The sequence below is a fragment of the Danio aesculapii genome, chromosome 18 (assembly GCF_903798145.1).
Source record: "Danio aesculapii chromosome 18, fDanAes4.1, whole genome shotgun sequence".
NCBI classification, from domain to species: Eukaryota; Metazoa; Chordata; class Actinopteri; order Cypriniformes; family Danionidae; genus Danio; species Danio aesculapii.
Window position 1 is genome coordinate 54,133,090 of NC_079452.1, and position 15,745 is coordinate 54,148,834.

General features: G+C 35.1%; 1 protein-coding gene across 15 annotated transcripts in view; it reads left to right on the plus strand.

Annotated features, from left to right (window-relative positions):
* The window catches only part of plekha7a (pleckstrin homology domain containing, family A member 7a), a 203,523-nt gene that overhangs the window by 120,640 nt on the left and 67,138 nt on the right, over positions 1-15,745 (plus strand). For 14 of the 15 annotated variants that reach the window (XM_056478798.1, XM_056478812.1, XM_056478805.1 and 11 more), the window contains one exon: positions 4,547-4,647. In XM_056478798.1, the coding sequence (XP_056334773.1) occupies positions 4,547-4,647 (101 nt within the window). Of the gene's footprint in view, positions 1-4,546; positions 4,648-8,058; positions 9,449-15,745 lie in introns of those variants that run through there. The other variant, XM_056478810.1, reaches the window with a different exon arrangement.

The following is a 15,745-nucleotide window of genomic DNA, read 5'->3' on the forward strand; positions in this document are numbered from 1 at the left end:
TTGACGACGCTTTGAAGTGACGCTAAACGATACGAGGACGTGTCTTTGGTCCTCGAGTCTTTTCCTTGCGTCCTTCCCTCGCATCCCGGAGGGGTGGAGCTAAGACACGAGGAAAGAAAGCAAGGAAAGGAAACGAGGATGCACAAATAAGAAATGAGAAGCACCCTATAAAGCTCTCAGAATATCCAACACGAATATCAGCAGTGAACTCCGTCTCCGATCGGCGCACAGAGAAAAAAAACAAATAGTCTAAATTAAACGCACTACTGTACATTTTTTTTTATAGTAGCCTAATAGAAAACGCATTTTGACACATCATTTCAACATGCTGCTATTTAGCCTACTACTAAATGCCTATTTCACTTTATTTTTTAGCAAATAGATAGAATAATAAGTCATTTACATTATAGCCTAATAATGTTCACATTTGTAGTTGTCCATAGCAACCCAAAAAACTTATCTGCTTGTCTTGCACATCTAATTAATAGGCACCGTTTTTCGACTATTTATTTATTTATTTTTTATTTATTTTTTTGCTGTGGAAGTTATTGAGCTTGTAGAAATCGGAAACAACACCAATTCTGCGACACAGATGAACCTCTATTGATATCTCTATCAGACAATGCCTATTTTATATGCCAAAAGAAACAACAGGCAGTATAAAAATATTAAAATAAATATCTTAATGTAGGCATAGGCTATAGTCGCATGCTTTGGCAAACATTAAAAAAAAATAATAATAAATAAAAACGTCATATCGTAGTTAAGCCTTATAGGCTTAGTCACCCCCACAATTAGAAATTCAACTAACAAATATATATATATATATATATATATATATATATATATATATATATATATATATATATATATACCATCCCTCTTTGAGCGAACATGAAGTCTGACCAGGCTAAATTGCCTGTATGACAAGTCTATGCCCCAATAACCTATGAACTTACGATCATCCCCACAAACTTGAAGCATAATGAAATACTACGCTTGCGACAAAGAAATTCTGGCAAAATAACCTTAAGCCTCAGAACGTAAAAGCGAGGCCAAATAACTAATAAACAACATGTCTAGAATAGAACAGGCTAAACCAATATGAACGTAAAATTATCAGCTGACCGAACTCAAAAGTTTATGTTAAACATGGGCTATGTGTAGTCTAGATAACATAGGCTAATTGGTTTAATATGCCTGACCTTAGGTCTAGTTTGAATTTTCTTGGCACTATGCAGGAATAAAATAGCATCTACAGTGTCCGGATTCAGACGAGAGCGCCTGGCCTCTATAACGCGCTGCTGCACTGAAGGAGCGCTCGCTCACAGCACTTGTTGCTCATAGACTCGACTAGACATATTACTACCTGATGAAAATTTGACTATTTCAAAGTGTGCTCGATTTTTTGGATGTAGGTATGGTCAGATCATATTTAACAATTTATACATATTTTTTTATTAACCGCCCGCCACCCGCCCGAATTTAATTAAAATATTATTTTTCGTCACGTCATCCGCCCGATCCGCGGTTTATCCGCGGAGTCCGCGGCTGAAACTGCCAACCGCGCATCTCTAATGCATAAACCATCTTTTGATGAATATGATGTTACATTCTCTATCTTTATTAACTCATTCTTCCATAGATGTAAAGTATAATATTGACTGGCTGCTAACGAATATAAACGTAAGAGAAAGGAAATAAAATAATCATACAAAATTCAAAACCAGAGAGATTTTATGAGAATGTCACACAAAACAGTTTACTTGCAACTGTTGGACAGATGGTGTTAGATAAAGACAGTGTTCAGGTACGATTTAAGGTTGGGTATGGATGGGACGTGTAATTTAAAATAATTTAACATAGCGAGCAAATGCATTAAAGGAGCGTCTTCAGTTATTAATACAGAACCGTCTAATATATGGCATAAGCATTAAGGGGTTATTAGAGAGTTTGTGCTGTTTAAACGCAGCTTTTTTCAGGATTGGGGTAGGCTATAGTTTCATTATTTAAATTATTATTGTTGTTGTTATTATTTTATTATTATTATTGTTATTATTCTTATTATTTTATAACATTTATTTAGGCTACTGCGCTTGAATAAGTCATTCGTGGTTCTAAATTAGTATTTCTTTTTAACACTCTGCCTGCCTTTCATTTTTCTAATTTTTGGGGTTCTGCCATGGTGCCTTTAGTTTGTCCAGATTAATTGTTTTTATTGTTATGTAGTAGCCTAGGCTTACTGCACGCCTTTATTTTTATATTATGAACGAAAAAAAAAAATATATATATATATATATATTTTACTTTATTATTTAAAATGATTGGCGACCTCTAAATATAGACTAAGCCGAAGGAGAATGAATGAATTGATGAATGAATGAAATATTTGGCGTTTTTTTTATACCTGTGCGGCTTGTACGCGGCAAACGAGTGGGCGCGAGCTCTGGTGGCCGGTCACGGTCAGAGCCAGCACCGCACATCAAATACTGGTTGAGAGATGCTGGATGGCTGCCAATATTTGATGGGAACACCTCTGAAGTTTCAGATGATATCTGGGCCTGTGCATATGAATGTGAAAAGTGAAAGTCGTGACATTTGGCCAAGCATGATAACACAAGAGTGTTTCCATTATTATATTAATCATACCTATTAACCCCCCCCCCCCCCCCCCCCCCCCCCCCACACACACACACACACACACATACACACTTAGCGAGAATCACGCGACCGTCACCACCCCCACTTAGCTAATTTCCGCGACCGTCACATCCCTACCACATAGCGTAACTGAGCACCTGCCCATTTAAGAGTCTGTGAATGGCACTGCAGAACAACATCTGTCGCTGAATCCGAGAAGTGAGGTTTACGCGATCACCAACTGGCTTCTGTTACATAAGGGCACATATTAATGACCAAAAGATCATTTACTTATTTTACTCATACTCATTTTATTACTTATAATGTCCAAGACACTGATATTAATATTAAATGCTACTTTTGTGCCTTTATTAGCTTTTTTTCTCGTCTATTTACTGGGTAAAAAATCTTAAATTATTCCATCTCCACCTGCTGGTGGAAAAGCAGCTGGCGATCTTCAATCTGCAATCTATTGCTTTTCCTGCAGTTCCCGGATGTAATGTTGAATTTTAACAGTCGAATTTGAGCCACTGAATTTATGGAAGCGAATATTTGAACTGAAATAAAATGAACTGAAAATTACCTTTTGAATATTATACATCGTATTTTTAAAGGGTATTGAATATTTTGTAAGTGAATCCTGGAAATTGAAAATGAATTATTGAATTTATAAGTACAAAAACATGTTTGAAATATTTTTAGTTGAACTATTCACAGCTTAAATAAACAGCTATGTTAAATTTCAGGACCTAAAAATACAAACCCTGCAATTCAAGTCATTAAAATGCAAGAACTTGTTAATACGGTGTATTATTTTTTTCAGTTTGTGCTATTCAACAAGCTTTTTAATTCAATACATTTGGCATTGATTTTGTTCCATAGATGCAGTTATACAGTGGCTGCACGGTGGCACAGTGGATAGCTCATTCCCCTCACAGCAAAAAGGTCACTGGTTCGAGCCTCGGCTGGGTCAGCTGGCGTTTCTGTGTGGAGTTTGCTTGTATGTTCTTTCCGAGTTCGCGTGGGTTTCCTCCAGGTGCTCCTTTTTCCCACACAAGTCCAAAGACATGTGCTATAGGTGAATTGGGTAGACTAAATTGTCCGTAGTGTATGTGTGTGAAAGAGTGTGTATGGATGTTTTCCAGTGATGGGTTGCAGATGGAAGGGCATCCGCTGCGTAAAACATATTCTGGATAAGTTGGCGGTTCATTCCGCTGTGGCGACCCCAGATTGATAGAGTGACTAAGCTGAAAAGAAAATGAATGAATGAATTAATGAGTTATACAATACATGTTCTATGCACTTACTAACTTACTATAGTAATTACAATGGATTAAAAAATGGACTAAAACTAACCCACATTTTAACGCTGTATAGTATGTGTAAATAATTAATATTACTCAGCAGTTAAATGACTACACTGTAACCACGTCACCTTAAAATAAAGTGTAACCAAAAGTTATTAATTATTACTTATATATAAATAAAATCTGATGTGCTTTCTTCCACCTTTTTTATGTTGTTTTCCCCTCGTGTTTTTTTAATAGGATGCAATTCATCCGCATTTTCCAGTCAGTCTGCTTTCTCTTCTCTCTGCCCACTCAAACGAAAACATGACCTGCCTCAGTTTTGGAATTTCTCCTTCAACCCACCTTGAATTATTTTTAACCCATTACATCCTAATCCGTCCACCCTTATCGCCTTGTCAACTCACCACTCGATGTGTTTCAGACACACAGACTGGAAAGAAACGGTCAGGTCGGTTCAAGGCTAAACTTAAATGTGTGAGATGTGATGATGTTATCAGAGTGGTGTGAGAAAAGACGGGTCCGAGACTATCACATGCCAGCAAGAAAGAGAGCCAGAGACGAAGACAAAACCAGCCTGTTGTTTTTTTATCCCACAGACAGCCGTGAAGAGTCAGTTTTGGGTAGCATTCCTCTGCCCAGCTACACCATCGCTCCTGTGGGACCTGAAGATCACATCAGTCGCAAATATGCTTTTAAGGTAAGGCTGCATTTTATATTGATGGCCATTTGCTTTTAAACGAATGGTTAAATGATTTACTCCTTTAAATTGGAAACTCTTAATCACATGCTATGCAGTGGTGATGTTTACTTAATAGGTATACAGTAACTTAATGGTTCATCCATAAGTGAACATTCTGTCATCATTTATTCATTTACTGTGAAACAGAAATGGAATTGTTTTAAAGAGTAAACAGTAGTCGGTTGTTATTTTAAATACAAGTACAGTGAATAAGAACAGAAGCTTCTAAAAGGTACATTTGCACCATCTGAAGATCACATTAGCTACAAATATGCTTTTAATGTAAGATCACATTTTTATATAGATCGCAATATACTTAATATCTACACTGTAAAAAATGTCCTGCCTAAAATTTTTGTGTTGAATCAAATGGACTTTTCTTGTCATCCCACCTAAAATCAGTCAAACTGACTAAACATATTTTGTTAAACCTTGTATAGCTAAAAAAAAATGTTGAAACCTGATTAACCTAATAAATTCAGTTCAAGTAACTTAAAACCATTCGTTGTCATCACTTTTAGATACATTTTTTACAGTGTATTCACGATGTTGTTCTGTAGACTGTCGTAAAATATATAGCTTAAAGTGGCTAATAAAATTGCTTTTGTTCTAGCCGAAATAAAGCAAATTATTGTTAAATTAAATTAAATTAAATTAAATTAAATTAAATTAAATTAAATTAAATTAAATTAAATTAAATTAAATTAAATTAAATTAAATTAAATTAAATTAGGTTAACTAGGCAGGTTAGGGTAATTAGGCAAATCATTGTATATCAATGGTTTGTTCTGTAGACTATCAGAAAAATATATAGCTTAAATTTTTACCTTAAAATGTTTATAAAAAAATGAAAAACTTCTTTTATTCTAGCCGAAATAAAAGATGAAGATTTTCTCCAGAAGAAAAAATATTATCAGACATACTGTGAAAATTTCCTTGCTCTGTTAAACATCATTTGGGAAATATTTAAAAAGAAAAAAAAGATGTTTAACAGAGCAAGGACATTTTCACAGTATATCTGATAAAATTTTTTCTTCTGGAGAAAGTCTTATTTGTTTTTTTTGTGAACATTAGGGTGAGTAAATGATGACATGAGTTTCATTTTCATGGGTAACTCCATCATTGACAACTGTTACAAAATAAACTCCTTCGGATTGATACGAGTCCTAAAACACTTCGTCACCTTAGAATTATAGGATTCAATCTGACATTTTTGTCAAAATTGAGTTATTGACATATTCTTATTAATTGACAACTTATTTGCATTATGGGGTGTTTTTTTATAAGTAGTTTACATTTTTAGACTTTTTATTTAAAAAACACACATACTGTTTGCAATATGGAATGCAAAAACTTTGAAGGTCAATATCTCAAAATCATTCAGAACGCTGATAGAACCTTATAATTCCAAGGTGACGACATCACAATTTATATCTGACTGATAACGAATGTAAAACCTCCTTGCTCGTTCATCTAATTTTTCTTGCAGTATCTGCTTCATGTCTCCCTGTCAATCGTCTTTCTGTTTTGTTGTGTGCAATTGGCTGAATACTTTGAGTCAGTATGCAGTTCTGAATACGCTTGCTTCATTGTCCAGCATGGCTTCAGCCTAGTTTGGTGAACGTAGCCATTTGCCAAAGACAGAAATGAGCTGCTTAATATGCTCAAAACATGGCCATTTCATTTTTCCATGAAAATCAAGTATGTTTTCACACATACACAGCTCTTCGTATTCAGAGCTTATCTACAAGTGATGTTTGTTGTAGGTGAATATTTTAGCTGTGGTTTTTGTGGTTTCATCCCCTGCAGCTTGTGCGCTTCACTGTTGTCCTCATGGGGTTCATGACACAGAGTGTATATATGGGTCTGTACTCTTCCTGAGGGCAACAAGGTTATATAACCATGTCTACCTCTCTCCGCTCATCTCCATCCTGCCCTTGTTCTCAAAAATGGAAATGTGTTTTTCAATGTGGGAGCAGGAGACGCTGTTACAGGTTTCGAGAAGATCTTAAAGCTTCATAGTTTAAAGTTGATCTCAGTTTGCACTTAGCAGCACTCCTCTTTCACTTTCCTTCTTTAACGGATAGTTTTACACAGTCTTCGGTGTCATGTTGTTTTCCAAGAGTGCTGTTTGCTAAACTGGAATCTGCAAACAAGAATATGTAAAAGAGCTTTTAGCTGGTGTTTGCACTTACATAAAACCACATGAGCTTCACATGTGAAGCATGTGGAACACAATTGGAACGCATGTGAATGATGTTTTTGTTTTGTTATTGTTATGAAACAATGCTATCCCATGCTATCATGTTTATATTTGTCCACATTTGTTCAAATGTGATAGTTTAACTTTCACATTAAATATTTAAAAACACACTTCATGTTTCCATGTGTTCCACTTGTGTTTTACATATTTCCCATGCTATTCCAATATTATTTCTTTTGTTAAGCTCATGTGTTTTTTCTTTTTGGATGAAAACATATGTGATTGTTCTCTGGATGTTTAAAACTAGTTGCAAGACTGGAAAAGTGAGTAAACTTTGGTGAAATATGGTGTCTTCAGTGACTTTCAAAGTAAAGTCATAATTTTACAATACATGAGAGGAAAATCGGCAAACAGATTTTAAAAAGTAATCAAATCATACATTTAAGGTAGTTCACCCAAAAATAAAAATTCTGTTATTAATTCCGTTCTAAACCCTTGATACCTTTGTTCATCTTCAGAACACAAAATAAGATATTTTAGATGAAATCTGAGACCTCACAGGAAGCCTGACCTCCATTGACAGCAATATTTCAAGACATACAGTATAAGGTAAAAAAAAAAAAAAAATAAATAAATAAATAAATATATATATATATATATATATATATATATATATATATATATATATATATATATATATATATATATATATATATATATATATATATTAGTCAATACATCACGGTCCCTTTCCTACACCTGGCGCAATAATGTGCAAGACGTGTTTGACACAATTTGTTGCTATTTTCACAACAGCGCAACCCTGATTTTCACATTTTGCACTGCGTTGTTCAAATAGCAGATCCATTTACACCACTTTGTGAACTGATAAGGGGTTGCTGGTCTATAAAGAAGGTGTGTTAAGGCACATCATTGACGCGTTGCTATTTTGAAGAACTGAAATTCATGACAATTTGCTCTTAATGTTATTATTATTAGCAGTATTATTTATTATATGTAGAGGTGGATAATAACAAATTATATTTACTTCGTTACAATTATTGGGTAACGTGTACATTTAAAGATGTGTACTTTTATTCTTACTCAAGTAAATTATTAGAGAAAAGTTCATTTATTCGTTTGGTGGAAATTTAAAAATAGTTTTGAAACAAACCTTTGCACTTAAGAAACAAAATTAAATATGTAGGCTGATGAACTTCATCAGTGGAGTGAGTGCAACACAGTTTTGTTATCCACGAAAGTAAAGGAGTAAAGAGTAAAACTAAAGAGAAAGAGAAAGCAAAGAGGCCGAATGGAGAAGGCTCATTTTTCATCCCCGCGCTACAGATGGTCTGTTTAACTGTTTTCTCACCATGTTATGCTCAAAACACACCCATAACTCATTAAGAGATTAAGCACAACCCTGTTAGACCATGCACCTGGGCTTTTCCATGGTTTTCCGTCCTTAAAATAGCAAAAGTGGATTCTGACACACCCTTAATGCTTTTATTTTATGTGCTTTAGACTTTGCACCTAGATCGTTAAAATAGAGCCCCCCCCCCCATGTCACTTCAGTGGTTGAATTGTTCAAAAGCACACCTAAAAAACTTTTTTGAAGTGTTGTGAGTGAAGTGCGCTGGAACGAATGTCCAACGAGGCAGCCAGCAGGCATGGAAGAAAACACTCCATGGCAATGCTGCTGTAACTTTCACTGAGAAATGTTTCTCTGCCTGTGTCAAGTCCAGCTGATGTCCCGCCCCCAAGAGCCATATACCCCACCGTGATTAGTGGGTTCATTCAGCTCCACACAGAACACTGTAGTGCCATACATTTCAAACTCGCGGGCCACACTGACATTAAACTTTCAAAATAAGGCCACAAACCATTGTCCCACGGCCCGTAATTGGCCCGCAGGCCGCGAGTTTGAGAGCCATGCTGTAGAGGGTTAGGGATCATTTGCGCTAATCTTCACACAAGAGACAGCATTTACCTTGGATTCTGAATGTAGATTTTTGTTACTGAGTCACACTGGGAGTCTGTAATCTGTACTAATCCCCTCTGAAAAAGAAGGCTTACTGCGGTGATTTCTGCTCAGCCAGCAAACTCAGCCCACATTCTGGTAGATGGACAACGCTGAGTGTCAATCTTTCACTGATTCTAGTTTCTATCTTCTAGATCTCTGTATAACAGCCTATACTGAGCAAACTATGGCTTTTGTATTTCTGTTACAGCTTTCTAACTGTGGGGTATTTGTGCTACATGTTGAAGGCTGTTTTGCAGTCTGTCGTGCTCTTTTTTTGTGCTCTTCAGCTCCTGCTATTTGTTTAAGTCACATTCTTATCTTGACGGTGCTCACAGGCCTTAAATCACATTGACAGTTTCCCCAGTTTCATGTCCTGGAAGAGCCAATAGGTTTTGGTTCAGGTGAGCGGTCATTGTCCTGTATTTGCTGAACTGTGTCCTTCTTCTGTTCCCGTTGGTGGGTGTCCTGCCTGTGATGAGTGACTGACAGTCCAGAAAAGCCTCTGAGACACATTCAGCATCACCTGTAAATAGGTACACTTTTAACTCTACCGCTTCAAACTAATAACCCTCTGGCATGTGCAAACTCTTTTGTGTGTGTGTGTGTGTGTGTGTGTGTGTGTGACTATTTCCTCCTTTTGAGATGTTTGAAATGATCTTTTTCAGGAAACAATGTCACGTATTTAGGCTGTCTAAAGGTCTTTAAATATATAATAAAATATAATATTGGTTGTTTTAAGAACAATACATGTTTATTAGAGGTATTATATGTTAAAATAGTGGTATTTTATGTCTTGAGTAAAATATTGTTTGTGTTTTCTTTACTGATAATGTGTGTTCAGAATGCCTACATTTCTAAAAGGTTATCCAGGGTTGCCAAGCTTCTTGAAAGTAGTCGAAAGTGCTTGATTTTCAGACATATGAGGCCTGGAAAGTACTTAAAAACAAACATACAGTATAATTGAGTTCACCCCATTTTGAAAATGAATATTTGTATCGATTTCTCAGTGAATATAGGGAATGTATTTTGGTGCATTTAAACAAAACAGATTTATTAAACAGATATATTTATTAAATTCATATTTTAGTTACCAAACATATTTAGAAATGGCAAGATAATTTTTCAAATTTGTATTTAATATTTTTCTATAATATTTCACCAGCATGGACCACGCCACACTTTGAGCTAGACTTTATTGTAGGGATGTAGGGATGAAAGGGATGGTAAGAGAACAGTGGAATGAGGGGGAAGGGAAGTTAGAGGATTAACAGCGTAGATAAGTTGATCAGGCATCCTACGATAATGCCCAGAGACTTAGAGTGGGGGTACTGACTTTGTAATATTTTGGTAGAGTGATTGGACCCTGGCGACGCAGTGGCGAAGTAGGTAGTGCTGTCGCCTCACTGCAAGAAGGTCGCTGGTTCGAGCCTCGGCTGGGTGAAGTTGGCGTTTCTGTGTGGAGTTTGCACGTTCTCCCTGCAATCACGTTGGGTTCCACCGGGTGCTCTGGGTCCCCCCACATTCCAAAGGCATGCGGTATAGGTGAATGGGGGAGGCTAAATTGTCCATAGTGTATGAGTGTGTATGGATGTTTCCCAGAGATGGGTGGCAGCTGGAAGGGTAACCGCTGCGTAAAACATGTGCTGGATAAGTTGGCGGTTCATTCCGCTGTGGCGACCCTAGATTAATAAAGGGACTAAGCCGAAAAGAAAATGAATGAATTATTGGACCCCCGATTCAACCTAGGAGTGAAGAGAGGGTTATAGGATTGTGAATGGGAAATAGAGGAAGGGGGGGTTCGAAAGAACGAGAAGAACAATGCTAGAGGGCTGGTCTGCCTTAAATAAGTTTTAGGGAGTAGGTGATTGGTTAAGGAGACAGTGAATTGTGGTTCCAGTGCCGAACTTTTGTTAACAAGTTAACTCAATATAAATTTGGCTGCACTACTTTTTGGATCGTTATCGTAAGTTATTTTGTTAGATAAGCTCCAGATTTGGCTTGACTAATCTAATGTATATACACAAATATACTATTGTATATCTTCCTATTAGAAATATGATTTTAAAAGATAGATTTGTGAGGGGTGTACTTATATATGCTGAGCATTGTAGGTCCTTGGAAGTCCTTGAATTTAAAGTTTATGGTGTTATTTCGCCAATTGTATTGTTCTGCTTTTAAAGCCTGAACAAAAAAAAAAGAAATTCTAAATTTAAAAATCTTAAGTTTCAATCTTAAACATGAACTATGAAAAATAATGCATTTTATCAATACTTCAGAAACAAAATTTGAATAATGCCAGTATAGAATTCAACAAATTGTATTAAAGCTCTTTGAACATGACTTTAAAAAAGTTGTTTGAAATGGTCAACATTTTTAAAAATTACATTTAAAACTCATCATTATGACATTTTAATGTAAATATTAATAGTGAAATTTTATGTACAGGAAGGACCTGGTGCTACAGTACATGCTGGGGGTGTGAATTACAAAAGTGCTCAATTTAAAATATTAGTGATTTAAAAAGTCCTTGAAAGTCCTTGAATTTGGTGTTGATAAAAGAGTGGGAACCCTGGTTATCATATTATCAAAGAGCATTTATTCGCAGAAGAAGACCAACTATACGAATACACACACTTGGAATGAAAACATGGGATACTTCATATTAACCTATTGTCTTTTTGTGCAAATAAAATCAATAACTGATCATATTTGAAAATTTTGATTAAGACATGTTATCAGTTCAAAGAAAACACATGTTAACATTTTTCACAAAATACATACCTGTTTGTCGCAAATAAAAATGTGTTATTATTGTTATTATTATTATATTTAAAATTTGTACAGTGTGGAAATTATTTACAGAGCAAAGTTTGAAATAATTTTCAAAATGTAATATATCCAGAAGCATATAAACGTTATAACATTACAATTTATGGGGGGGGGAATCAATGATAACGAAGACCAACATCCTTTTGATTGAAAATGATAACTAAAAGTGGCATGATGTAGCATTGTATCAGCATGTTTACTTTTAAGATTTGTGTTGAAACAGTTGCAGGCCAGTAGCTAGCATTATTTTGTACAATGTAAATCTTCTATTGAGTTTCTTTTTCATATTTCATTATGAGACATTATTTATGTTATATTAAGCCATACAAGTCTACAAATTTTACAAATTTATTTTTTTACTAATCTAATTAATTCACATTGTGTCAATTGGATCGAAATATTCTGAACTGATTCAAAAACCTATGAATTGTTAATTGAGTCAGTTCACTGTCTATTTAACATCTCAAAGAGTGTGAACTGTAATATGACACAGCAGAGTGTGTTCACAGATATCTGAAACTCTCCTGATGTAGTTGTAAGCCAGCTGGAATGTTGAGTAAAACATTTTAATGGACTGTGCATGACGTAATAGAGAATGTTATTAATGAAAGACCTGGTAAATCTCAAAGCATCTTCAAACAGTCCTACATGCTTCAGGGTGCCAAAAAGAAAGGAAGCAGAATGCTATTGTTTGCTCTTTGTTTTGTTTCGTCTTCTGTGTGTACAAGTGTGTGTGCACAGATGAGTATGTGCCTGCACATAGTTTTGCCTTTTGTTACTTATAAGATTTGAGTTATGATTTGATGTTACTTACAATTAAAGTGTTGGTTTGTAAAATGGGTTGCCTGTTTAAATGCCAGTATACATTTACATATACAGTATACAGTTTACATCTACAGTATATACAGTACAATACTTTACTGTTCAAAATTTGGGGTTGTTTTTTTAATGTTTTTTTAAAGTTTCTAATGCTCACCAAGGTCGGGTTTATTAGATTTTATTGAAATATACAGTAATAATTATAATTATATATAGTTATTAATAAAATATAAAACATTTTTAACAATTCAAAAGATATTTTTTTTACTATTTTAAGATATTTGAATATGTAATTTAATACTGAAAAGCTCAATTTTCAACAGCTATTTCTCTAATTAGCTAGTGGCATGTTTATTCGGGAAATAATTTAAAACTGCTGGTGAGCATTAATAAATGATCATTTAATAATGATTGGTGGCTGCAAAAGTTTCTTATTTTTGCCAACCATATTTTTGTGCAAATAGAGGTGCATTTTATGATTTTTTTTTTATCTTTTGGAGACTTGTGAATAAAAAAAACAGCATTGATCTGAAATAAAAGTTTCAGCTGTTATTTTGACTAATTAAATGTGTGTTTTAGAAGAATAATAATATATTTGTAAATAAATATTTTATATTAATAAATGATAGAATATAAATATATTTGTAAATAACAAAGTTTTTTTTTTCAAAATGGCTTTAAAATAATAAAAAAAAAACAATAAAAGGGATTTTCTACTGTTGCTGCTGTTCATACATACCCTGCTGTCATTAAATGAACAGCTCACTCAAAAATGTACAATTTCACATTTCATTAAATAAATGTTTGTTTATTGTCATTGTTGGTTCAATTAGCAATCTTTTACATCCATGGAATGTTTATATCTGCCAAAAAGGTTCTTCACAGTGAAAAAAAAGGTTCTTTAGATTATAAAAGTTTTTATTGCTAAAAGGTTCTTTGGGGAACCAAAAAATTACATCACTGTGATACCACTATTTGGTTCTTCCTATAGCAACTTTATTTGTCAACCCAGGCTCATTGAGAATATATACACAGGTCTACATATGACAGCGAAATATGTAACCTTAAGTACTTCTACTCACAGTTTTTGTTTTTGCAAACGCATCAGAGGCCGATGTGTACGCTTTTTTTATGATCAAAAATTCCTCTCACATCCTCTTCTAGCGTAAATCCACCAGAGGGTGCAATATACAACTCAGCCGACCAGGCCAGCTTGCTGTCGACTGAATGACTGACTCATTGACCCACCTACCCCCTTCCCTAAACCCAACCGATAGTTTTTTCAAATACAATCTAGATAAAGAAAAGCCGTCACAGCTGATTGTTTTTACCACATTTTTTGCTTTTGTTTTAACTGGTTTATGGAACACCTGACTCGAACCCCTTCGTTGCAGTCAACTTTGATTCACGTCCCAAGTCCACCTACAAGGTGAGCCACTGGGCATGATAACACTGGAAAAGCCATCCATATGGTGGTAAACGGTCAGCTGGTAGCACTAAAATGAACAGAAGCCATCGGCGGCATCAAACCAACCCATAGTGTTCATTTTAAAGACGAAATGCAGACCGACGTACCTCTGGCTACGTAATTTGTGCTGTCCAGAAATGTAGACAGGAGTACATATCCACAATGAGCCTGGGTTGCAACTTCATTTCATAACTTTATAACATTTCATACTTGAATAATTAAACATTTTATTTCATGTAAAAGCTACAAATGAAGGTGTTTTGAATATTTATTCCTGAAGCTATTTTTCATATACTGAAAGCACTCAGTGATCCAAAGGAACACGCTGAAATGTCTCCATACACAGTTAATTCAGGCACTTCTGAAGATATACAATATCTCTGTGTTCGCATAGGCCATTATCCACTGAAAATCTTTTCCCTAGGTCATAATGACACAAAATACCTTTTGATTTTTGCAAGTCTTGTAAACAAGTTTGAATACACAGGGGTATCAATGAAATATGAAACGTGTTTCCAACTTAACCCTTAAAAACTCCTTCTAACCACCCTGCATGAATTCTTTTGTCACCATTATTTAGAAAGCATCACTTTAAATTTTCCATTGACACATCAAGTTTATACTGTAATGTGAAACACCACAGCCTGAGGATTTAGATATTTTTTGCAAATATTGACTAACATCCTATTTATATTGTAAAATATCTGATATTCCAATTCTCAAATACATGTAAGAACATGTATTTTAATAACACTTTTTTTGTCATTTATAATACTCTTCACCGGGTTTTTTTTTTTTTTTACTTTTAGGACACACGCCCCCCCAAGTTTGTCAAATTTTACTCTCGGCCCCCCAGGCACCCCTCCCTCGAGCCAAAATTATAATGCATGTGCAAACATCATTCACATATTACTTGCTGCGTTTAAAGTGTGTAGAATTAATTACATTGAAATTACATTGAAATATAGCTTGCCTGATTCAGTGTGATGGCTGAGCCCGTTTTTGTAAGGACAACATGCTAATCTGTGGTCGGATTCCTGACACGACCAACCGTATATCATCTTCCACTGTCAATGAGCAAGAGCCATAGCATATTTGCTTTTGATGTACGTACATACAGAAAATGCTGCTTCGCAAAGCCAAGTTCGCAGAGCCCTGATGGTGTGGTTGAGTCGAACATTGAGTATGTTTACATGGGCAACAATACTTTAATAAGATTTTAATACGATTAAGACAATACTCTGATTAGAGTCTACTATGTAAACAGCGATTTTTGATTACCCTAATCTGACTAAAGTCATAACTGAACTAAACAGAAATGGAATTAAGACATGTGGAGTATGCAGATATTAGTGGCATTATGGAAGAAAACACCGCAATCAAATTATTACCGTCATGTAGGACTTTTTGCCACATTTTTTTGACAAGATTCACACACGCGGCTGTCAGTAAAGAACCGCACACACACACATACACACATCACAAAATGCAGAAGTTTTTTATCTTTATATACAGCGTGCGGTATCAATGAAAACAACACTCTTCCACCAGTCCTTCATATTTTCATCTAATACCCCAGTTTGTCATGGGGGCATGAATGAAATCTTCACGAGTGAAAGTGAAACTGCCGAACTGCAGTTAAAGTCGAGAAATTTAAGATGAAACACCCAAAATTACATGAGACTTGTGAATTCACACAAGAAACGTGAATAGC